General features: G+C 43.6%; 1 protein-coding gene and 1 long non-coding RNA gene across 2 annotated transcripts in view; one reads left to right on the plus strand and one right to left on the minus strand.

Moving 5' to 3' along the window:
- Positions 1-420: 420 nt before the first annotated feature.
- On the plus strand, positions 421-2,682 carry LOC147665807 (uncharacterized). The gene is made up of 3 exons (XR_015304971.1): positions 421-1,689; positions 1,797-2,129; positions 2,290-2,682. It is a non-coding gene; the product is annotated as an uncharacterized LOC147665807 (long non-coding RNA).
- Positions 2,683-4,468: 1,786 nt separating this feature from the next.
- Positions 4,469-26,328, minus strand: part of LOC147665808 (calcium-activated chloride channel regulator 1-like) — a 108,061-nt gene continuing 86,201 nt past the window's right edge. Inside the window, exon 12 of the mRNA XM_086949468.1 lies at positions 4,469-5,616. Coding sequence (XP_086805594.1) covers positions 5,264-5,616 — 353 coding nt within the window. The 3' untranslated portion in view covers positions 4,469-5,263. The remainder of the gene's footprint in view (positions 5,617-26,328) is intronic.

Below are 26,328 nucleotides of genomic sequence, written 5' to 3' on the forward strand. Positions count from 1 at the left end.
CAGCGCATGCGCTGCCCTATGCAAGACCTAAAAAGGATTCGCAGGGTGTGGTGGACATTAGTGTTTTATTTTTAAAAAAAACTACAGCTTTGGTAGTTTGTTTCTGAAATACAAAAAAAAGTAAAATGGTTGGTGGAGGAGGCCCGGCAAAAATCTAATGGTTTTGTCAGTTTCTTGCATTGATGGTGAAAACGTAGCCATAACATTTTTCAATGCCTCAGGCAGGAAATAGGATATTGAAAGTAAAGATAATCAATGGAAAGAGAATTTCCTGTAACAATCAACATCTGTGGGAACCTATGAGAAAATAAACATGCACACATGGATGGGAAGGAAAATAATTTGAATATCACAGTGCACTCTATATGACTGACTCTTCTTACCAGATTTTACAAAATACCCCAAGAAAGAAACTACAAAGAAAGTAAAAAGACCATTTTTATTTTAGAGTTTAACATCTCAGCAGTATATCATAAGCATATTTCTAAATACACCGTACTATAAAAATTAGATATTTACAAAAATATATATTGCACAATTTAATGCTTACAATTTAGGAAATGGAGAATATATCAACTAAAAATATCCTGAGTTCTTCATAGTAAAAGTATGGCTTTATTTATATACATTGAAATTATATCAACACAGTCCTTCTTAATAGACATTAAGAAGGTTTACAGCCAATGGGAGGAGAGTCTGCTGAAATAACAATGCGTGGGATCAAAATATACCCAATGATATAAACAAAAAGTGAATGTAGAGCCTAGCTTACCAATGCTTCCTTTGTTTAATATGGCAAGTGAACTTGTAATGATCATTGTGTGTAGGTAGTATAACCTTAGCTGTTTTGCATATTTGGAAGTTCTTGGACAGTCACATAAATAAAATGTTAGATAACATAGAAATGCAAATAAGAAACTATTTCCACAAGTATATCTGTTATACAATGTTATGAGGCAAGTTCAAGGTTGTATGATTGTCAGTAGCTTAGCTTGGTATAAAGGACAAGTGTTCTTATGTCTGTAACCTTCTCCCATCAATCTGTTCTAAAATGCGCACAGCACGATTGGCCCAGCATCTACTTTTAAGGCCAATAGTGAGATTGTGAAAGGATACTTCCATTTGTAGACCCACTACACAAAAGAAGGGACTTCCAGTCCTGCCTATTGGTGGACACTGGAATGCAAGACCCACATCCAAGATTTACCATCATCGCTGAACAAAAATTTATAAAGAACATGTTTTTTCTTAGGGCCAACACAACAGCACTTATCACAAGATTTCTAAAATAATTGGTCGACTGGGTCTCAAATGTTTCAAGCATGGAGCCACAGCTATTTGTTGCTACGGTCTGGAAAAATGCCCATAATTTTACCCAGAGTGAGAATTGTTTGGGAAGGAGGAGTGAGGCAGAAGAAATACTAAGCACTTAGATTTAATTTCTTGCAAAGCACTCTCTAGCACTATAAAATGCACTACTTGTAAGGTAGGGTGATGTGCAGATATCAGACTACAACTGAGAAAAGGACTAAAATATGCACCCTGAAAGTATAATATGTTACTACATCATTTGGCACTGTGCCATGGATAGGCCTTTAAACATGTACAATTGTTTTTAATTTGATTTGTGTGGACATTGCGGCTCCCTACCCATGTTCTTTTCCCTACAGTTTGAAGCAAGGGCAATACGTTTTAAGATCAGAAATCTATCAACTCAAAGTGCATAGCGTTCTCTCTATGGAATGATATCAAATTACAAAGACATACCTATCATTTAAGCTGTATTTAACTAACAGAATGTCTTTCTGACAATCTAAAGAGGTTTTTTTCAATTAACACTACAGATGCTCTATAAAGATTAAACAAAATGTTAGCCTGCTCTTATTCAATTTAATATAAACCTACAGAAAGATCAGGAATTATTTTACAACCTATTTCAGGACATACTGTGTGACACTGAAGATATCCAGGACAAAAATGAGGTAGTAGAGATATAATGTATATTTTAATCACCCCAAAAAATTTACAAAAACAGTAAGAGTGTCTATATCTCTTTGGGGGTAAGTGGGTAATGTAATATTAACTGTACTGTCCCTCTGTCATGTAACAAGAATGTCATACCGTGCCATGTATCCACTTATTTTCTTTTAGATTACATCCTAATGTAATCAAATGAAGCTCCTAAAGGCATGCATAAAAAGCCATCCATTACTGTTTGTAGTTTGTACATAAATCAGGCTCCTTCCAATATGTAGGCTATTTATATGAAAATGTAAACAGCAGATTGAGGTACCATTTCAAAGTTTAAACATGTTAAGAATATGCTGCATGAACAGCGTTGCTGAATAGACTAAAACAATACCCAGGAGTGTAAGTATATACTAATTGAAAAAGAAACACATTTATTGTGCTTTAGTTGACACTTAGCCAAATATAAATGTAAATGAAAATGCAAAAATATCATAATATTTTTTTAAACTATCTTAAAATTTAAGCATCTACGTAGCACATAATATAGCATATAATATACATAATGGAACTCTCAGTCCAGTGTAATCCATTGATAAGGTCACATTAAAAGAATTATATTATCTAGAAGATGTTGGTAAGTGAAAGCAACAGTATTGCAAAGTGATTGAAGTGTAACACTTTTGGTTGTAAAACATATGCATACAAAACAAAGATGAACAGTCACTGAGGCATGTCATTTTAGTATTACTATTTTGCATAGTAATGTTCCATTTATGACAACCTACATTACAAATAATGCTGAATGACTTCAGCTGGCCTTAGAATATTGCTCAAAATTATGTGTGATTGACAGTGGGAGAGGAGTGTAGTCTACTGAATAGATGTGCATGCAATTACTGAAAATCATTGGACTTGCTTTATACTAAGGAACACATGGCCGATGAGATACTCTGTCACAAATGTGACAGATATTCCGTCTGCTGTATTACACGTTTCTTAGGTGATTTGGAGGATGGGATATTTGTCATGATTGTGACGAAGTAACCCTGTCCGCCAAGATTGTAACCAGGCCCTTATTTTCTTTTTTTTGGAGTAAGCTTTAATTATTAGTTCCCATTACCTCTGCGGTGAGATTCCAGGGCCAGATATAATAAAACCAGCAGTTATCACCCTCCGACATAGCAAGAATTACAAGTTTCCCACACAAATTACAGAATGGGACTTGGGCCCAGCAATACCGGTTACAATTATGCATATTTCCCCCCCTTCCAGGTGATAACAAATTCCGATACTGATATCTGACCCTTTCCCAATGTGAAAATGGTAATAAATTTACTCCAGCCAATTGCTGGAATAATTACTCTTCAACAATGGAAGGGTGAATGGATCACAACAAGCAAATTCGAAGGGAGTTGTGCATAAGTATTTTCTCCACAAGGAAAACAGTATTCATTTGGAAAAAGAGAAACAATTGCTTTTGCACATTCAGCTCTCTGTCCTTCTGTGCTGAACTGTGCAGTGCATGCAATTCTGCACAACAGAAATAAGTAGCTTCAAAAAATCATTTGAGCTGAGGAATAGTATGACAGAAAAACTGTGCTCTGTCTGTCTTTACCAACATACTACCACAACATCTGTTTTGTGATTAGCAAAAAAAGTTCAAAAGTACGTTCAGGCAATGTCATAAAATTACGCCTCTATTTCTGCATTTCTATCTAAGCGATAGCTCCCTAAGTCTACGATCAGCAGTTGATGCACACCGGTGACACTTTGGCAAATAATATAAACAGTTATGCAACATTATTTGTAAATATCATACATTTCCAATTGCACAAACATTCATACTGTAGCTATTCTAAAATCCTCACAGTGCAGGTGCACATTATTCTTAATTAAGAACATACAAAATCGATTGCTATTTTCCTTTTGAAGGACACAGGTATAAAACTGCTATAACATTTTTATGCACATGGCCTATAACTAAGACAATATCATATAATAAATACAATGGACAGCAAACAAATCTCAGTCAAGTGAGTAGCTGTAATAATTATTCCTATAGTCTGATTTGGCCAACATTCATAGATATAGCGTAATTTAGAATATGGCAGGCTGGTCATTAATCTACTGGTACGGTGGCAGCTCTTTCACAGCCGTCCCTCCATATTTTGAAGTTCTGCTTGTTAATGTCTGAATTTTTTAAGGAAAGTGCTCCTTCAACTACGACATGCGCAATTTTATCAAAAACGTAGGGGCTTCTTTACAAACCCCTTGTGCTGTCAGTGCACCACATTTAATATGGGAAAAAGTGACGCTCCAGCAATGCAAGGGCTTGTAAATAAGCCCCTTAATGCGGACTGCAAACTATATCATAGTGTCACTTTAACCATATTTTTTGTTTTACAGAAACAAAGTCCCAAAGCAGTGGTTTGCTTCTGCGACATAAAATGGCAATCGACCTGTGAGTTGTCTAATAGTGTTTTGGGATTGCATTGAATTTTCTTTTTTTTTTGTTGCTTTTCTAGGCAGTCAAAAAACCAAGCCATATGATTGGGATGTCTGTCCTACACACAGATACTATTTTGATGCCTTTTAAGCCAACAACTCTGAGCCAGATGGTCAGAGACGAAGGGTTTCCTATGGCACAGCTATATGAGGTGCTACCAGCAGAAACTAAGACGCACCCCAACTCCAAATGATACAGGAGGAACCATAAGTGCATTGGAAGCGGCATCCACCAGTATTTGGTAGATGCCCCACTTCATCATACTCTAAATGACCCCCACCCTTTTTTCAGTTGTGTGCATGCCACTTAATTAAGCATTATTAAAATGAGAGAATATTTTCTCAATCACTCTACAAAAGAAGTTATACATCTTCCTTAAGGACTGTATTCTAGCAGAATACTTTGTTTGCACAAGCTGTTTGAATCTAAGATCTTAATAAGGACTAGACACCTGAGTGGTTTAGTTGGAAGCTGTAATGTGAATAAAACATTTAGAATGCCAAGTGTTCTCTCTGTATGCCAAATGACTTGGAAAATTTGAAAGCATCAATATGGTTCTATGCAAAGGAAAACTGGGTCGAAATTAGCTTCAAATGATCTGTTCTGTGCTTATCCTTCTGAGTAAGTTGTCTACTGAAAAAAACCTAATCTAAAAGGGAGGTCCTGTTAGGGGGAATTGCGGATTTATAGTCGACATCACACTTGAATCTTACAGACTTCCTCTAGAAAGGAAAATTCTGTAAATAAACACTTCCAGACCAAACTGCTAGTGCCCACCATGTGCATCTAGAAAAGATTTATGCTACAAAAGATTGCTACAGCTGATCCAATGACAATCCAAATAACAGAGGCAAATACATCCTTTCCACCATTCTTGCCAATGTCATCCCTTGGAATTACAATTATTACTTGTGCTACATTTGATATTTCTGAGACAAGCGATGAGTTGTCTATGGCCCGCATTGCAAAGTAGATGATGGTGTTGTTTTCTGAACTCTCAAGCTCTGGCACATACAAGAAGACTTCACGGGAGCCAGCAGGATGAGGTGTCACAGAAGAAGTATTAAGAGCTGTAGAATTTTCAAAATTGTCTCTAAGCTCCAAGGGACTTTCACTCATTTTGATCAAGTAGCTTGTGGCTGGAGGGAAGGAACAATGAAAAGTGAACTTGCATGGCAGAAACAAAATATAGATTTAGTCAAAGTACTTTCCTGAACAAAAACAAATGCATTGGCGAAACGATAAAAGAAGAACAAAGTGAGGTAATCACTGAACTCTACAGGAACTTCTTTGTAAAAGGACTTGATTTGTATACCTCAACTTCTAGTTTAAACGTTTAGTAAGGCTAGCCCATGATCAATTCCTAGCCTATGAGCAATCTCTCTCTGGTCGCATGGGCTTGATAAATCATAATTCATCAAACCCAAGTCCAGCTTATCACACAAATTTTTGTGCCTTTATGCTTTTCTTATGCTTATGCTACCATCGTCCCCTGAGGCACTCTGATGTACACATACATGATTTAGTTGCTTCCTGGTACTAATTTTGTCACCTGGTTTTTAGTATGCCACATTAATTATCTCTTCATAACTTGATTCTTTTCTATTCTCCATGAGTTACAATGATGAATATATACATATGTACCCACTGAGTAATATTTTTGGTCTCTAGTCTTTTTATGATTAGTGAGCTCCCTAGGGAGGGCATGTTGTCCTGGTTTTTCTTTAAGGTAACAAGTTTGGATGCACTTAACAATCCATCTGGCTACACCTGCAGTGGATATCGCCTGTCCCTTGTGAGGTTTAGAAAATTAAATAAACACCTGCTATGGGTCGCGGAATGGTTTGGTCCTATCTATGGTAACCGAAAGATCATTACACGCTATTGATACAATCAGGCTGCGGCAAGAAAACTGAAGTTCAATAGTTTGATTCCAATCAAAAAGTGATACTACCTTTAAAAGGAAAGTGGGGTTGAATCTGAGAACTACTCTATCTTTATGGACTCTAATGAAAATCTCCTGGATAGTAAGGGCTTTTAGTTAGCTAATACTCCTAAGGAAGATGATGGTGATTAGAGAAGCTACCCTGCAGGAAAGGAACAGAAGCAGGCAGGAGTTCATCTGTTCAAAAGGTGGCTTCATAAGTATGGTAAAGTCTGCATTGAGAGTCTGTATTTTGTAATTTGCTAAGAAACAAGTGCGAGTCCAAGGGCATGTGCCCTCTTTAACAACAGACATGCATACTTGTGGGAGATGCAAATACCCAAACTCTAGGACCTTATGCACTAAACTGCAAGCTTGAATGGTGCTGGGTCCAGGTGTCTGATTTGTCCATGGTTCTGAGTGAGTAGCTCTGGTTTGAGAGGAAGCTTTTTGAGTAGATTGATGGGTGGAGACCCAAGGCTGTGTAGCCTAGGTTGGAGCAACTAAGATTAGGGTTAGGATCTGTGGCCCCTTAACACCTCTCCTAAGAGACAGTGGACATGCTTTAGAATGAGCTTGTGTTAATGGGTGCCAGGGAAGATTAGGAAGGTTTGGATATAGTCTGAAGTAGTAATCATGTTGTATGATGCTTAACAGTCATTTGTGAAATGGCTTGATCTTCCTCTGACAGGTGACGTAAGATGGGGGGATCTGTGGAATAGCTGATAGCCAGAAACCGGTCCTAGGATGCTTGATTCCGGTCCAGGAATGACATGGCTTGGCAGTTCGGGCTGGACTGTTCCCATGAGGCACAGGGTCAGACTGATTTGCATATGGCCATGTCGGAACTGGGGTGGTGTGGTGAGCAAAATAACGATGGATTAAACCCAGATCTGTGACTGGGGTGAATGTTTTGCCATTGTGCAACATTCCGTCCACCAATTGTTGTTTTTGCATTTGTCACCCCGAGTGGGACGGGTATGCTCAGACGTGAGCCCCTTGCTCTCCATGCCACTGGAATCAAGCTATCCTGGCTGATGACGGCTGATAGCCAGAAACCGGTCCTAGGATGCTTGATATCGGTTCAGGAAAGACATGGCTTGGCAGTTCGGGCTGGACTGTTCCCATGAGGCACAGGGTCAGACTGATTTGCATATGGCCATATAAGAACTGGGGTGGTGTGGTGAGCAAAATAATGATGGATTAAACCCAGATCTGTGACTGGGGGTGAATGTTTTGCCATTGTGCAACATTCCGTGCATCAATTTTTGTTTTTGCATTTGTCACCCTGAGTGGGACGGGTATGCTCAGACGTGAGTCCCGTGCTCTCCATGCCACTGGAATAAAGCTATCCTGGCTGATGATGGCTGATAGCCAGAAACCGGTCCTAGGATGCTTGATTCCGGTCCAGGAAAGACATGGCTAGGCAATTTGGGCTGGACTGTTCCCATGAGGCACAGTGTCAGACTGATTTGCATATGGCCATGTCGGAACTGGAGTGGTGTGGTGACCAAAATAATGATGGATTAAACCCAGATCTGTGACTGGGGGAGAATGTTTTGCTATTGTGCAACATTTCGTCCATCAATTGTTTTTGCATTTGTCACCCCAAGTGGGACGGGTATGCTCAGACGTGAGTCCCGTGCTCTCCATGCCACTGAAATCAAGCTATCCTGGCTGATGACGGCCGATAGCCAGAAACCAGTCCTAGGATGGTTGATTCCGGTCCAGGAAAGACATGGCTTGGCAGTTCGGGCTGGACTGTTCCCGACCTCAGGACACCCCCACGCCGCACGGCCCTCCAGCTGTAGGCACCCCCTCGCTGCTGCTAGCTCTCCCTTCCGCCGCTGCCCCATCTGTGCCTCACTGTATCTAGTTTGTATGTCCCCCATCTGTGCCTCATTGTATTCATTTGTATTTCCCCCATCTGTGCCTTAATGTATTTCATTTGTATTTCCCCCATCTGTGCCTCTTTGTGTTTCGTTAGTATTTCTCCCATCTGTGCCTCATTCTATTTCATTTGCATTTCCCCCTCCTGTGCCTTCATTGTACTCCGTTTTTACCTCCCCCATCTGTGCCTTCATCCCTGTTTCACAGTAATGTTGGACTCGTAGTGCTCTCTGCGATTCTGCCGGTATTTTTCCCCTGTTGTGACCCCCCTCCGCCCCCCGCTTCCCGCAGCTGCTCCCTCGCGGCCCTGCCCCCTTCCATTTCTGTGTCACCGTTGGCCGCCCGCTCCCGCCTCCCAGCTGCTCCTCCCTCCCACTTCGCCTTATATGGAGGCCGCGCGTACGCGCAGCGGTCACGCGCAGTGGGCGCGCCGATTGTGCGCCAAAGGCGCGCCAAAGGCAAGCCAGTCTGCGCCCGTCCGCGGCTGGACCGCGCCCAGCGCTAGGACCCGTGGTCCACTTCAACGCCAACCCTCCCGACGGACCTACGACGCCGCCACCCTCCACTCACTCAACGCCGACCGGAACGCCGCCTGCTACCGAGCCACCCCGAAACGCACCCACGGACCCTTCACCTGCCAAGCCTGCAAGTTCACCTGCCTCCAGACCTGTTCCGTACCCGAAAACTAGCAGTAACCACCTCAAGTGCATCTAGCTAAACACCCGCTCCGTCCACAGGCACGCCGTCGAACTCTGGAACCTGCTCGACACCACATCACCGGACGTCGCCTTCCTCACAGAAACCTGGATGAGCGCTTCCTCAGCGCCTGACATCGCCATCCGGGACGGGTACAAGATCACCAGGAGGGACCGCGTCAACCAGACCGGAGGAGGCATTGTTCTCGTACTCAAGAACACCATCCGCATCACGACCAACTCTGACGACACCCTCACCGCCGCCGAACACCTCCACTTCCAGATACACACCGACCCCAACACGACCCTCAGAGGCACCCTCATCTACAGACCCCCGGGACCACACACACAATTCAGCGAAGACATCCGAGACTTCATCAGCCCGCACGCCCTCCCCTACACTGACTACATCCTCCTAGGGGACTTCAACTTCAACCTGGAGAACAACAACAACACCAACACCACCACCCTGCTGGACAACCTCGCCAACCTCGGACTCAAGCAACTGGTGAACACCCCCACCCACTACGCCGGCCACACGCTTGACCCCGTCTTCTCCTCCAGCAAGCACATCTCCTTCAGCCACTCCACCGGACATCATTGGACGGACCACAGCTGCCTCCACTTCAGCTTCAGAAGAACCATGACCCACCATCACCGCAACAGGTTCCTCGCAGGAGCTGGAACAAGATCACCGCCGACCAGCTCACCACCTCCCTCAGCCAGAACCCTCCCGCCAGCACAAGGGACCCCAACGAAGCAGCCAGCAACCTCACACAGTGGAGCACCATCTGCGCAGACAACCTCGCACCACTGAAGACCCCTCCCAGCAGACCTGGCAGCAAGAAAGCCTCCTGGTTCACCGATGAACTCAAGAACTCCAAGAAGAACTGCCGTACCCTCGAGAAAGCCTGGAGCAACAACCAGACCACAGACAACATGACTTCCCTCAAGCACGCCACCCGCAAACACCACCAGCTGATCCGCACCACCAAGAAGACAGTATTCAAGCAACGACTGGACAACAACGCCCACAACAGCAAGGAACTCTTCAGCATCGTCAAAGAGCTCTCCAACCCCAGCTCAGGAAACAACGACATCACTTCCTCGCAAGACCTCTGCGACTCACTCGCCTCGTTCTTTCACAGCAAGATCGCCGACATACACAACAGCTTCGGCGCACAGACCACGCACCCAACCACCGAGCCAAGGCCCCTAACAACCACCCTCCGCGCCTGGACCCCGGTCAGCACCGAAGACACAACCCACGTGATGAACACCATCCACTCCGGATCACCAACCGACCCCTGCCCCCACCACGTCTTTAACAAAGCCGACTCCATCATCGCACCCCAACTCCGGGACATCATCAACACCTCCTTCAACACCGTCACCTTCCCGGAGAGCTGGAAGCACGCCGAGCTCAGAGCCCTCCTGAAGAAACCAACAGCGGACCCCACCGACCTCAAGAACTACCGTCAAATCTCGCTCCTCCCTTTTCCTGCCAAGGTCATCGAGAAGTCCATCAACATACAGCTTGCCACCTTCCTCGAGACGATCGGATCCCTCGACCACTCGCAGTCCGGCTTCCGAGCCAACCACAGCACCGAGACCGCCCTCATCGCAGCCACAGACGACATCAGATCCCTGCTCGACAAAGGGGAAACATCTGCCCTCATCCTCCTGGACCTCTCCGCAGCGTTCGACACAGTCTGCCACCGCACCCTAGTGCAGCGCCTCAACAACATCTCGGAATCCAAGAGAAGGCACTGGAGTGGATCATCTCGTTCCTCACTGGAAGAACGCAGAGAGTCCGCCTCCCCTAGTTCAGATCCGAGGCCACCGAAGTCATCTGCGGCGTACCACAAGGATCATCACTCAGCCCCACCCTCTTAAATGTCTACATGAGCCCCCTCGCAGCCATCGCACACCAACACAACCTCAACATCATCTCCTACGCCGACGACACCCAGCTGATCCTTTCCCTCACAAACGACCCCACCACTGCCACAACTAGCCTACACGAAGGGATGAAAGACGTAGCCGAGTGGATGAAGAACAGCCGCCTGAAACTGAACTCAGACAAGATGGAAGTCCTCATCCTGGGATCATCGCCCTCCGCCTAGGATGACTCCTGGTGGCCCCCTGCCCTGGGCACCGCTCCCAAGCCAACGGACCACACACGTAACCTGGGCTTCATCCTGGACTCCTCCCTCTCGATGACCAGACAAGTCAACGCCGTCTCGTCCTCATGCTTCAACACCCTGCGTATGCTCCGAAAGATCTTCCGGTGGATCCCCACCGAAACCAGGAAGACGGTCACCCAGGCACTCGTCACAAGCCGACTGGACTACGGAAACACCCTCTACACCGGAACCGCAGCCAAACTTCAGAAAAGACTCCAACACATCCAGAACGCCTCCGCACGACTCATCCTGGACATTACCCGACACAGCCACATCTCCGGACACCTGAGAGACCTGCACTGGCTTCCCGTCGGGAAGAGGATGTCATTCAGACTCCTCACCCACGCACACAAGGCTCTCCACGACCTGGGCCCCAGGTACCTCAACAACCGCCTGACCTTCTACACTCCCACCCGCCAGCTACGATCCTCCAGCCCCACCCTCGCCGCCGTTCCACGCATCCGCAGATCCACCACCGGAGGAAGATCCTTCTCCTACCTGGCAGCCAAAACATGGAACTCCCTCTCCATCCACCTCTAGTTGACCCAGGACCATCTATCCTTCAGGAAGCAACTCAAGACATGGCTCTTCGAGCAGTAGCAGACCTCTCCACCCCAGCGCCTTGAGACCCCTCCGGGTGAGTAGCGCGCTATACAAATGCGATGATTGATTGATTGATGAGGCACAGGTTCAGACTGATTTGCATATGGTCATGTCGGAACTGGGGTGGTGTGGTGAGCAAAATAACGATGGATTAAACCCAGATCTGTGACTGGGGGTGAATGTTTTGCCATTGTGCAACATTCCGTCCATCAATTGTTGTTTTTGGGATCTGTGGAAAGTCAATGTTTAGTAGGGGTAGGCCCTTTGTTGGTGCCTCCCATGTCACTACTACTGTACTTTCCTTTATAGGTTCTGCGGTTATAACTTCTACCTGCCTGGTGTTAGTAGGAGTGGTGTTGCCTTTGATATGATTGGCCTTGATCAAGGGAGGTAGGCTTTGAACCACCCCGACCTGATGTTTATAAAAGGTCCTTCAAAAACTGGTGTACTGTGACACTTTTCAGTGTCTGTGTCCTTTTTTATTTCCTCTAACATCTCATCAACCTGCAGTTCTGAAAGGTGTTCTCCATCGAATGGCAGACTGATGAAATGTTGCTGTTCTTCAGGCTTAAATCTAGAGATACGTAGTAACTATTAGTGACTAGTTGACTAACAAACTTACCAAATCAGCAAATCTGTAATAGGCACTCCCAAAGGAATCATCTGCCTGTCACTCAGTGATGGCACACCATGCATGTAGTAAACTGGTCAGTGACAGGCACACCGAAAGGAGTCATCTGTCTGTGACTCAGTGATGGGCACTTCATGCACACCTAAAGGAATCATTTGCCTGTCCTTCGGTGATATGAAAACCATAATTAGCGTGGTCTTTGAAAGGTTACACTGCAAGTTGTACAAGTTTTGTTGTTTGGGTATTTCAGAAACATTGCTTTTCTTGGCCTCAAGTTGGGTGTGCCTGTTAGGGACAAGATGCAATGCTGTCAGAATGTATTACTTTTACCAGGCCAAGGGAACCATTTGTAAAGTGGGATAAATAGATTTTTTGTCAATTATGCAAGAGTTTGACGGACTATTCTTAGGTCCTCTTGTATGAAAGTACAATTTTACGATTATCAAATAGCGATTTTTAAGAAATCGCTATTTGGTAATCCCAAAATGTGACGTAACCAAACAGACAGGAAATAGCTATTCCCTAATTACAATTCTCAAAAATCACAAAGGCAATTAGGGAATTCCTATTTGTAATTGTGACTCCATTCATACCTTTGTGCCTCAAGGCCGATAGCTGTGAATGGTCTTGCATTACCTAAATTGCAATTACTTAATTGGTAATCGCACATCAGGTAATGCAAAGGCAAGGGTGCCCGGGGGCCTAAGGCCCCCCTGAAGCACCCCTAAGAAAAAAAAAGTGCACTTGTGGCACACACAAGCCCTAGGGGCATGTGTGCTACATCTCACTTTGAAAAAAGCAGTTTGTGCATTTTTCAAAGTTTGAACAAGGTTACCATTAACTTGAAATTGATGGTAACAGCATTTGCTAAATCACAGTTTGCATATAGGAAAGGCTTCTTACGTGTGCATTAGGGATTTACAAATTGCGATTCCCTATTTGCATTTGCAATTTAGGTAATTGCTAAAATTTTGATTACCTAAATTGCAAATTTAGCGATTTGCACCATTTGCTAATGCAAAACACTTTAATACATGTGGCCCTTAGTGCCTTAGTGCTGAGCGTAAGTATTCACTTCTCTTGCTTCGTCCAGGTGGAGAAGGGCAAGAGGTGTTGGGAGACTTTATCAGACCTTAGGGCCCGATTCACAGAACTAACTTAAGACAAAATCCTAAACTTAGTACCATTTTGGTATTCACTGAAGGCACTTACTCATTTTGGTATTCACAGAAGGCGTTCGGTGTTCACAGAAGTTAGGAGTCCTAACTTTAAGACTCCTAAATGCTTTCTGTGAATACCGAAAGTCTTAAAGTTAGGTTTTTTCTCCATTTAGGAGTATTAAAGTTCGGACTTCTAACTTTAGGACTCCTAAATGCCTTCTGTGAATACCGAAAGTCTTAAAGTTAGGATTTTTCTCAGTTTAGGAGTAGTAAAGTTAGGACTCCTAACTTTAGGGCTCCTAAATGCCTTCTGTGAATACCGAAAGTCTTAAAGTTAGGATTTTTCTCAGTTTAGGAGTCCTAAAGTTAGGAGTCCTAACTATACTACTCCTAAACTGAGAAAGATCCTAACTTTAAGACTTTCGGTATTCACAGAAGGCATTTAGGAATCCTAACTTTACTCATAAGTTTGTTGGGGAATCAAGTAAATATTCTAATGTCACTCACCCATGTGAAATGGTGAGAATTAATTAAATGTGTAATGATGAGATTTGCTTCCTGTTCTCATCTTACAATAATTTCTAAGACAATATATGAAGAGAACTTTGATAAAGAGGTTCTTTAAGTCAATTGGATATACGTCCAAGAGGATGTGGAGGTTTTCTTATTAGAATGATTGGATATTTTGTTGCACAGGTGAAATTAGGAAATCATTGTATCTTAGGGAAAGCATATGTATCCTTCGAACGTCATGATCTCATAGGTTGGCCTCATCAACGAAAATTATGTGTCAAACTTAATCAAGATGTTTAAGGAATGCATCAGATTAAAGAGAAATGCTATTCCTGTAGTAACAAATGTAAAAGACATTACTTTAAGTATGCAAGTCAGTGCCAACAAAGAACTAAAGATGTTGGTGGATTTTGGAGTAATTGAAGCTGTTGAAGCCACAGAATGGTTAGCTCCTATTGAAATTGCCAAAAAGTCTAATGGGGCGATATGATTATGTATTGATTTAAGAGACCTCAATTGAGAGGTTGTAGTGAACAAATGTCCCCTACTTCATATTTGTGAGATGGTCTTGACTCTCAATGGTGCTAGATACTTCACTATGCTTCATCTGGCTTCAGAGTATTACCAAATTGAACTAGATGGTGATTCACAGTAGTTGGCTGTGTTCATTTTACTCTCTGATACCTTCAAATTCAAAAGGATGCTTTTTAGCATTATTTCTGCTGTGTCTGTTTTCCATAGGATAATGGGAAACGTTATACAAGGATTGCAAAGTTTAAGCTGTTATCACGATGATCTCCATATAGTTGAAGAAAATAAAGAAGAACATGGTTTTAGGGTTCATGCCAAGTTAAACAAGTTTTGAAGGCAGGTTTGACATTAACCCCTTCAGCGCGGCGCGAATTTTCGCGCTGTGCTGAGGGTTCTAAGGTTCTAACGGGCTCATGACGGAACGGTTCCGTCATCAGCACAGCTCACCCGTAGCTGATGACGGAACCGTTCTGTCATCAGCATGGAAGGGGTTAAGAAAGCACAAGTGCAGATTTGTGGTCTCAGAGGTTAACTTCCTTGGACATCACATTTCTGAATCAGAAGTAACACATATTATATTTAAAAGAATATTTTCCCATCACCCATCAGCACAGGAAGTGATAGCACTGAATTTCCCACCATCCATCTGGACAGGAAGTGGCATTACTGGTTTGCCCGCCAAAATCATCTTTACCAGAAGACGCCAATCAAAGGGGCTACATTTCCCATCACCCATCAGCACAGGAAGTTGCCTCATTGGATCTCCCATCATCCACCTGCACAGGAAGTGACATCACTGAATTTCCCATAATTATTTTGGAAAGGATGTAACATTACTGGTTTTCCTGCCAAAACCATCTTTAAAAGAAGAAGCCAAGCAAGAGGACTTTATTTTCCACCACCCATCAGCACAGGAAGTAACATCACTGGCTCTCCTATCATCCACCTTCACAGGAAGTGACATCACTGAATTTCCCATAATCCATCTGGGCAGGGAGTAACACTACTGCATCATGGATGAGCAGCAGAAATGCGAAGGGGGCCCCAAAGGCTACCTGGACCATGCCCAATGTCATGCCCAGTGCCAGGAACCCTGGTCAGGTCACCACCCAGGAATATTCTGCCATAGTCCTTAGGTCACTGAACCAAGGAGACAGTTTCCCCAACTGCTGCTGCACCACACCTTACCCCACGGACATCCTCTTCTGACTTTCTAGAGCAATTCCAGTGGGCTACAAGTCCGCTCTACAGGACCGTCTTCACGAGCCAAGAGGAGGACTCATCTACAAGGAATCCATCACATGCACAACATCCACAGAGAACACCACCCTATTCATGGAACACCTGCACTTCAAGCTGCAAATCTCTGAAAAAATCCCCCTCACTCTGGAACTCTCTCCCCTATCATCTACGTACTGAACAACACTATCCTAAATTCGTAAAGATTTAAAAAACCTGGCTCTTCAATCAATAGTCCCCTTACCTCAATTATTCCCTAGCCTTCCATCTTTCTGCGTTCTCTAGTGCCGGGAAGATTTCGGGTAGCTGAGCGCTCTACAAATGTAATAATAATAATAATAATAATTGATTGTGAAGGTGTTACCTTCTCCATCACCTTCTCTCCCACCGCCACGTTCTCTAGGATATTGTTGTTTAGGCTCCCGGGATTCATTGGTAAATTCATCCAATCTTTGCTGGAAGTTACGGTAAATCTGGGTAGCAGGAAAGCAAATTTCTCCATATTAAGGATTTTAATCTTTATCTACAAGATCCAGTGAATGCCCAGGCCCCAGGCCTCTTACAGGATATGATAGTTATTCAACTATCCCAAAGGTTGTCAAGCCCCACCCATGAGAAAAATCATCTACTTGACCCTGTTTTTTCTACGGATAAGCAGTTAAGAGTTTTAGAACCACTCCTGTCCTGTGGTCTGATCACATTTTGCTTTTGCTCTCTTTGGATTCCTGCAAATTGCCCCTAATTAAAATATCAGTTACCTGGAAAGACCGAGTTTGGTCTAAATTGCCCTTGGAACAATGAATTCAGGCTCTAGAGAATTCTAAAGCATCCCTAGGGCCTGATGCATCCCTAGCCAAAGATAGACTTTCTCAGTGGTTAGAATCATCACTGGAACAAGTGATCCCTTTAAATTCTTACACTGATAGAGGCAAGAATAAATCAGGACCTTGGTACTCCCCTCCTCTCCAAAAACTTACACAAATCTGAAAAGGTGATGTTATTACGGAGAAGTCACTAAAAAGAAATAATAGGTTACGATTAGAGCCTGTCATACAGAGATTAATAAGGCTCAAGCCACTTATTTAGAGGAGATAATTCATAGTGATTCCAACGCCCCATGCTAAATGTTTGCATTGTGAAATATCTTTTAGAGCCTTCATTAATGAGACCTGGACTTAAAGCATTTCCTGCCTGATGTAACGACTTGGCAGATTTCTTTCAAAGTAAAACTCAGAATATCTACAACGCATTTCATCTGATTTCCCAGTTTGATAAAAGTTTGCCCAGGGAAAATGTGGCAGTCATTACTTTACCCTTGCTGAATACGTTCCCAGCCTGAACAATGGAGAGCCTCTCAGATATTTTGAGTAAAATAAAATTGGGCTCCCCCAGGGATGTGGTCCCTCCCCGTTTTTTGTCCAAAGGAGCAGAGGTAATTCTACCTAGCCTACTCGAAGTGGGAAATCTTTCGTTAACCTCAGGCATTGTCCTAGTAGAGTGGAAACACGCCCCATGCTGAAAGCACGTTTAAAAAGACCAAATCTGGATCCACTTGATCCAGCAAACTACTGCACAATATCTCTCTTGCCACGGATAAGTAAAATAATGGAAAAACATACTAATCAGGCTCTTTCAGAATTCCTTGAGAACCATGATCTTTTGCACCCTACCCAGACAGGGCTTCATCCATATCATGGCACAGAGACAACTTTATTGGCAGTGGTGGAAGAGGCCAAATGACTGCCAGACCGAGGAGGATCGACTGTAAACATCCTCCTAGATCCAAGTTCAGCTTTTGACACCACAAGCCATAAGATTCTTGTGGAGAGATCACGGAGCACTGGAATTGGTGGGTCATCCTTAGCCTGGCTTAAGTCTTTCTTGAAAGATAGAACCTTTCAGATTTTTTAGGGAGAATTTACTTCTAAAGAGTCTCCCTCTCAAATGTGGAGTTCCCCAGGGCTCCTCATGGAGTTCTACTCTATTTAATTCATATATGAGACCGCTTGCAGATATTGTTCTCCCTTTTGGGATTTCATTGATTTTGTATGCAGACAAAACGCAGCTGGTCTTTTTGCTGTCACAGACCGATGGCCACACCCCCTCGCCCCCTAGGGCTTTGTCTAGAGAAGGTTGCTAAGTGGATGGAGGGCTCATGTCTCAAATTAAATGGGGAGAAAAGAGCGCTTGTGCTCTTGGGCAACAATCTTAACCCATTTTTACATCAGGGCTGGCCAAGCCACTTGGGTCCTCCCCCAACTCCAAAACCACCCATTAAGAGTTTAGGGATGTGGCTGGATGAGTCTTTTAAATTTGACTCCCCAGACGTAAAATTATCTGCTACAGCATGTTTAAGATGCTATGCAAAGTTCTTCCCCTCTACCCCTTTACCTCAAAAAGATTGGTAGTCCAGGTTGTCATGCTCTCTTGCCTGGACTACATCAATTCACTTTATCTGGGAGAGCCTAAAGCTACAGTAAAGAAATTGCAGGTGGTTCAGTACTCTACAGCGCGATTCCTGTATATCTTACAAGAAATGAATCTGCACGACAAGCCCTTCGCTTACTCCATTGGCATGCGGTGGCAGAGGGGATAACATTTAAATCTCTCTGCATTACCCCTAGGGCACTTCTTGATAGAGGACCATCAATCTCTCAGTCTCTGCTCTCTCCTTACAGGCTGGGCAGAACCCTGTGCTCCTCTCATGCCCATTTTGCATACAATCCCGTTCATCAAAAGAGAAAAGTGTGGGGGGATCCTTTTCCTTGAATGCAGCAAATTTGTGGAATAGCCTCCCCCTCTCTCTTCATTCTGTTGATAAGGAATGTTCTTTCCACAAATCACTAAAAACCTGGCTCTTCCAGGCTGTCTCTGTAATTCCTTTCTGTGCTGCACTAACAGCACTGGGATGCCTATGGGTAGCCATGCGCTAAACAAGTGCTCCTAGAATAGAATAGAATGATGGAATATTATAGTAAATGTATCAAATGGTATGTAGAGAAGTCTGTATCTTTGAGGATGTTGCTGAACAAAAAAGTGCAATTTCACTGGAATACAGCTTGTTCAAAAAGATATTGTGGCTCTAAAGAATGATTTTATCAATTAACCTAATTTGCACGTCTTTGTACCGGGAGATGAGACATTTGTGGTCAGGGATGCCAGTTCAAAGGGTCTGAGGACCATACCTCTACTGAAGGATAACTTGTGCTCCTCACTGTCTAAAGGGTGCAGAGATGAACTACTCTGATATTGAAAGGGAGGCACTTACCATATTCTGGGGCTTTGAAAAGTATCTGAATTTGGTATGGGGCATGTCTATTAAAGTTAGATCAAATCTTCTCAAGAATAAGATGGATTGTCTCACTGCAAAAGTTTACTTTTACAGAGGAGTATGTACCTGGAGTTAAAAGTCAGTCTGCTGATTGTTTGTCACTTTTGGTTGAACAAGTGAATATGAATACAGAATTGAATGTTTGTCAGGATTGTGAAGTTGATGAAGATTTAAGTGTGTGTGAGGTAACTAATAGAATGATAACTGAGGAATAATAAAAGTTAGCTTTGACAGATTATAAAGTCTTGAGCTAGGTCACTGATGTGTTTGGAAAAGGGGCATTTTATACACTTGAAATGTGTGGTTCTTAGAAGGTGAGCTAGCGGTGGATAATTGCATGTTGCTCAGAGGTACTAGACTAATCCCTACTGAATCTCTTCGACACAGAACAATTTATTTGGCTAATGTGAGCCAGATGGAAATTGTTAAAACAAAAGTGAGACTAAGATTTAATTTCTGGTGGCATTGAATGGATTCTGAAGTTGAAGGAATTGTTTGAGAATGCATACAGTGCAATAAAAGAGACAAATTATTTGTTATTAGTCACACACAGATGGTGGCTTGTGTTCTTTTGAATCATCCATGGGATGAAGTGGCAATAGACATAGTGGGGCATCTGAGTGGTGAACAAGGTACACCCTTTCTCATAGTTTTGTTTGATCTATATTCCGAGTGGGTTGAAATACCTTGTGTGAGTGACATTTCTTCAACAATCATTCCCAAATTCAATGTTATCTGACAATGGCTCACAATTTTGGTCATAGGAATTTGAGCAGTTTATGATAGAAGATGGTGTGGTGCATAGGAACATTTCCATTAATCACCCAGAAATAGAGAGGCTGAAAAAAACGTTGAAGGAAAGTGTTCAATTGGCTAGAGCACATGGTTTAGTTTGAAGGTGTGCATTGCAAGAAAGGATCATGGCATACAGGTTGACTCCTCATTCTTCTACCGGGAAAATACCTTTTGAATTCTTCTAGGGTAGATCTCCTAATACTTTGCTCAGTCCAAGCTGAATGGTGTGTGTAGGAAGCTGGCTGTTTATATAGTGGACCAAAATGAGGTACACTGTGTAAAGAGTCCAGGCTAGCCACAGTTGGCTGACAGAGCCACAAATGATAACCCTAAAGCACCCTATTGTAGTAATATTGGCGAGTAGTTAGGCCTATCAGAGTGTAGTGCTAAGCATTTATTTCACACATAAAGGCAATAAGAGAGAAGCACTCTATAAGAAATCCGACACTCAATTTATAAAAATAGCACATCCTTTTATATGAATTTAGAGACCCAGATCATTGGAATCAGGTAAGTACTTTTCGAGTTATGAATTTTTACAGTTTTCAAAAGCAGTTTTTGGGAACGGTAATGTTATCCTATGGTGAAAAAACATGTACTGCATTTGGGCTCTTAACAACGAATTAAGGGACTGTTCTTCGGGACTCATGGTGAGTATAAAGCAAGGCTCAAGGTCACCAAGGGAGGCTCTGGGGCGTTTGGGTGCAGAGGTATGTAACGACATTGAGTGTCCCATTCACTTCAATGTGAAATGGTGTGGTCAGCGAGAGGTTGCAAGCTGGGACTGGGGGACCAATCAGGGGGAAGTCACAGGGGGGCTCAGCCCCTCAGATGCTCAGGCACGTAGGGACACAGTTGGTCCACTTCTCGGGCTGTGGGGCTCTGTGTAGTGGTGATATTCTGTTGTCGGGTTAGGTGCTGGAGTCACTCAGGGTTGGAGGGGGCTTGCAGAAAGAGGATGCAGGCGGTGACTGAAAGTCCAGTTTGATTAGACCCAAGGATGGGCTCTGCAGTACTCGTGGACACTCTCACCTCCCTCAGCTGAGGCTCTTTGAGGTGTCGGGTGTTGGCAGTCGCGGACTCACTCTTTGTATTTGGTTCTGCAGAAGGGGGCAAACAGGACAGTTGGGCCATTCTTAATGTGGGCTTCACTGTCCCTAAAGTCCCTCAACGTGCAGGTTGGCTTCCTCAGCATTGGTGTCTGGACTGAACACAACAAGCCTAGGTTGCTGCAAGGGGTCCGGTTCCCCAGTTGTTGGTACTATGTAGCTCCAGTCAGTCCTGGCATTCACACACTTGGAGGGAGGATGTATCAGACCTGTATGAGCAGGGTGACCTCTTCCTGGATGGCTGCAGCATCTGTAGTCCAAGTCGGCGGCAGAATGGTAAACCGGACCTTGCCGGGAAGTAGCTCCCCTTCCCCGAGAAATCTTCTCTGGTGATTGGTGAAGAACTAGCAGCTGTCCGAGTTTCTTGGAGTCTGCACAATGGCAGGACGAGTTGGTTGCTCCATGATGGTGGGTGCAGCAGGTAGGCAGGCAGTGTTGGTGCCAAGTCAGTCGTGCTTCTCTGTTATCAGGTCAGCAGTCTTCTTTGCCCACTCCTTTTCTGTGTCCATTGAAATCTGATGTCCTGATATCAGGGGGTCCCCTAAATACTCTATTCAGGGGCATTAAAGGGAGTGAGGGATAGTATCCAATGGGCTATTTTCCCCGGGGTCATTACACCTCCTGGATGACCACTTCCTTTGGGGAGTGGGCATTGCCCTGTCCAAGAATTCCTAATTCTATCACACACAAGATGGTGGAATTTCTAACTTCATGTTCACTTCAGGCTGTTACCCTTAGAGGTGTTTCCAGCCTAATAGTGCAACACGCCTCTGGCATACCTAATTTTCCCACTTGTCCTGGTGCCAGATGGGCCCAGGGCTGGGCGTAGCATTTACCCTGTCTGGTGGCAGAGGCCTCTGAAGCCTCCTGCCCTGATATGCAGATCATCATCTATCCTGCTTAGAGAAGGTACAAACACCTCCTGCCAGAGCAGGTATTGTTTTTGTCCTCCGAGAACCTCCTAAGGGGTCAGAAACACATCTGTGGTGGCAGGCTGAACTGGAGCAGTCAGCCAGCACACTAGAGGACTAGCTGGATTCAAGGGGTACCTCTAAGGTACACTTTGCGGGTATATATTAATACATCCATCACTGGAATCAGTGTGGGTTTATTAAAATTAGATGCTTGATACCAAACACCATAGATTTCAGTGAAGCAATTACGTAGCTGGGTAACTCATTTTGACCAGTGCCCAGAACATGTCTTAAGATGGCTTCCCTACTCACTTGCCATATATAGTAATAGAGCTAAACATCACAGAGGCATATCTGCTCATGCAGATATGTCCTCACAGAAAACACAATACACCCTTCCTTAGGGATCAAAGGCCTCCTGTAGCGGGTACTTACATATATTAGATGTAGTAACTTTGACATGACACACAGGAGTGTGTTATGTCATGTTTTCACTCATGGTTTGCTATGTCCCACAATCTGCAATGGCAGTCTAAGTGCAATTTGTACTTGGGTCCCTTAGGGTGGCATAAAATATGCTGTAGTCCTTAAGGACCCTCTATAACACCCATTCCCTAGGTACCTGTGGTACCATTTACTAGGGACTTACAGAAGTGCTAAAGTCCTTAGTCAATTGTAGAACAATTGGAGCCCTGGTATTGAAGGCTGGTCAGCAGGCCTCAGTACACTGTCAGAGTATGAAAATCTGCATGTAGTAGCTAAAACAGGGGCAAAAATTGGGGGAAAAACTACAAGAAAACCCAAGTTTCCTACAGCGGGGAATAAAGGAGTTAAATATAAATAGGTTCAGTGACTGGAGAGGAAAGGAAACTGCCAATCAAAATAAGTGGAAGTCTTATTTTGATGCTAGAGAGAAATATTGTGGTAAAGGTAGGAAATTCTGCTAAAAACTCAATTGAGCGGTTATAGAGGACAAATTTACCCAACCTAATATCGGGGCTTATTTTGGGTTTGGTGGTCCTCCTGTGGCCCGCCACGCCAGCGCCCTTGTGCAGGACCACCAAGCATGTAGTGAGACTACCCGCCAGATTACAAGAGTAATCCTTGGTGGGCGATGCTGCAGAGGTGTGACAGAGGTGCCTGTCTAAGGCTTAAAAGAGAGCCTAACACAGGCACCACTGTGACACCGCCGCAACACGTTTGTGCATGATACAGAATGCACCATGTCATGCATTCAATACCGTACAGGAACTGGGGTGCTTTTCCAGGGGCACAATATGTGCCCCTTGCATGCACCCTCTGGTCTTGTCATGGCAAGGGTTCAGAGCCCCCTTTAGTTGCTTCACTGCCACTCTTTTCATGGTGGGCTCACCACCAAGGAAAGGGTAGTGGTGAGACAACTCGCAATATGCTCGGTGGTGCTGCAGCAGCACCGGCATTATACTACTTATCACGACCGCCACGCAGCAAGATCCTGTATCCCCGGCAGTCGAAGCAGTCCAATGGTGGTCCGACCGACACATATGTCAACGCAGTGTGGCGCGGCCGAACTGCCACCACAGGACCACCAAACTCATAATAAGGCCCATTGATTAGATAAATGGTCACGACTCTCAAGATTGCTACATACTTTCACTTTAATACACCTGATCTGGCTTCAGTATATCACCAAATGTACCTAGATGGTATTTCACAGACGTTAACTGCATTCATTACGCCCTTTGGTGTCTTCAAATTCAAAAGGATGCCTTTTGGTTATATTCCTGCTGCTTCTATTTTCCAGAGGACGATGGAAAACATTTTACAAGGATTCCAAGGTGTACATTGCTATCAAGATGATCTCCTCATTTCTGGTGAGAATAAAGAACACGTTTTTAGGATTTGTGGTGTGTTAAATCAGAGGGAGGTTTGAAATTAAGAAAGGGCAAGTGCAAATTTGGGGTCTCGAACATTAAATGCCTTGGACATCACATTTCTGCATAAGAAGTAGCACCTAAGAAGGTTTTGGTTGACACCGTATTACATTTAAAAGAACCTTGTTGTAAAGCAGAGTTGGTTTCATTCTTGGGAATGGTGGCATTTTGTAGTAAATTTATCAAAGGATATGCAGAGAAGTATGTACCTTTGTGTAATGCTCAGGGAGGTGTTTGAGAAACTGCTCCCTTTCTTTCTACTGAGCTCTGTAGGACCTGAACAACAGAGTTAGCTATCCTCCAGTGAGTAGTAGCCCCTACTGCAACTTGTTAACTTTCAGCATCTATTTTCCTCTTCCCCTTGTCTAGAAGAGAAATGTCACTCCCGGCTTGGGCAGTGGCATACTTTCAAGCAGTGTGGACCACCAGTAGGTCTGGAGGTACCTGACTCCTGATGTACAATGGGTTTTTTGGTAAAGCCTGAAACGATTATTCTACTCGTGGAGTAATAACTGGTTCTATTCAAGTCCTTAACATTTTCTGGGGAAGACTTGAGCGTTTCCTTTATCATAGGAAGAAATTGAACCAACCTCTCAGGCTTTGTGAGTAAAAGCATTTTTACATTACGGTAGGTAGTAGCCCACTAGATGAACCCATAGCATGATGATGTGGAAGAGATGGAGTGGGTACTGATCCAGATTAAGATCCAGTGCTTGATTTACATGGTCATCTTCCCATTTTGATTGCAGGTCGGACTAATGTTATCCTCTTATATATTGACCTTCAAATAGGCTAATCAAATAGTAGAAGAAGTTACAAAATTCTTCTATTTCCAACTCAACTGCATTAGCTGCCGGTAGAAAAATGATTAGATGTAAACTGCTCTCTCTGATTTTAAAAGTTTAGTTTTGAACATATTTACATATGTTCATGTACAGGGATACTCATTATAACAGACTTTACCACTTTTTTGCTATGTGGAGAACAGAAGAGGAGTGGATATTCAGTGGTAACAACGTAAGTGTTGCTCAAGATTCCTCAAATACTTTTTCAATTAGTTGTATTTTTACTCTTTATAATTTTAGGACTGCAATCTTCATAATTCATTCTCAGTTGAAGATTCACATGGACATTTGCTGTAGGTTGGTACCTGCATCATTAACAATAAAGGTTTCATGTATTCACCAAACATTATGCACCATAACAATGCTTTCAGAAGGCTAGAATTTGCTTCAGATATGTCACTATTCATATCCTCTGCACCATTGACATGTACATTTCTTACAGTGATTCATCCTCAAGGAATGTGGGTTGGCAGGCAAGGAATGTAGGACAGTGTTTTCCTGACAGAGTGAAAATCTCAAGCAAATGTTTACATGGAGCCCGTTGGGGATGTGTTTGGGTAACCTATGCCTTAGATGATGGAGAAATACACTGATAGAGCCTTTGGAACTGAGTGGCTTCATATTTTTTTTAGGAATGCTATAGTGCTACCATCTAATTTCTTGATGTTGAAACTTTCACAAGGCATGATCCTTGCCGTGAAGGCATTGCCGATGCCTGTGGAAAGGCTAGTTTTGAATGACACAGAAGGGACTGGTATTGCAACTGGCACAATATTCTATTGTTGAAATGTGGATTGAAGTGGGGGCATATTATGGAGACAGAGTGTGATGGAAAGTAAAAGGGGTAGTTTCAATATCACACATTGGATAAGTCTTTGGTGATCACCAACTTGACTGTGATTGTGGTGTGACTTTATTAATGTAGTGGTATATATATGTTATGTACAATATGCATTTCATATTATATATGTTTGATATTTTACCTTTAATACACTACAGGAGGGACATTAATTTTAGATAGTTGATAAACTCCTTTAGGATGTGCTTCCAGTAACAATGTTGCAGAAAAGACTGTAGCTGTGAACAGCAATGCATAATCTTGAAACAGTTACCAGTTATTGCTTATTTTTTTTCACTCTATTTGGCCCTCTTTTAGCTTCCAATTTGTTTGTGCTGCTTAAGAGATCTTAGAAATTGCTGTGCCCTCACTTTAGCAGTGTTTATTATAAAGTGTCATTAATGTTTTTTTATCAGGGGACAAGACAAAGGCCCTAATTACAATGCCGGTCAGATGAGTTTCCGACCGGCATCGTTGCAGTAAAGGGACTGGCCAACTGGTAGTTCACAGTCCTGACCGACTAATTAGGATACGACCGCTGAGGAGACGGTCGGAAACACGCCTGTTGGCCTAGTGGCTTGTGCTGCGGCCCATAACAGGGTTGCAGCACAAGCCCCAATGCCAAAAGTGATGTTTTTAAACATCCCTGCATCCTGTGGCAATGGGGCATGGACTTGTGGGGGCACCTGTGGTGGGAAACCGGCATTACATCAGTAACAATGCATGCGATTACA

Source organism: Lissotriton vulgaris, unplaced genomic scaffold (genome assembly GCF_964263255.1).
Source record: "Lissotriton vulgaris unplaced genomic scaffold, aLisVul1.2 SCAFFOLD_3944, whole genome shotgun sequence".
Taxonomy (NCBI): domain Eukaryota; kingdom Metazoa; phylum Chordata; class Amphibia; order Caudata; family Salamandridae; genus Lissotriton; species Lissotriton vulgaris.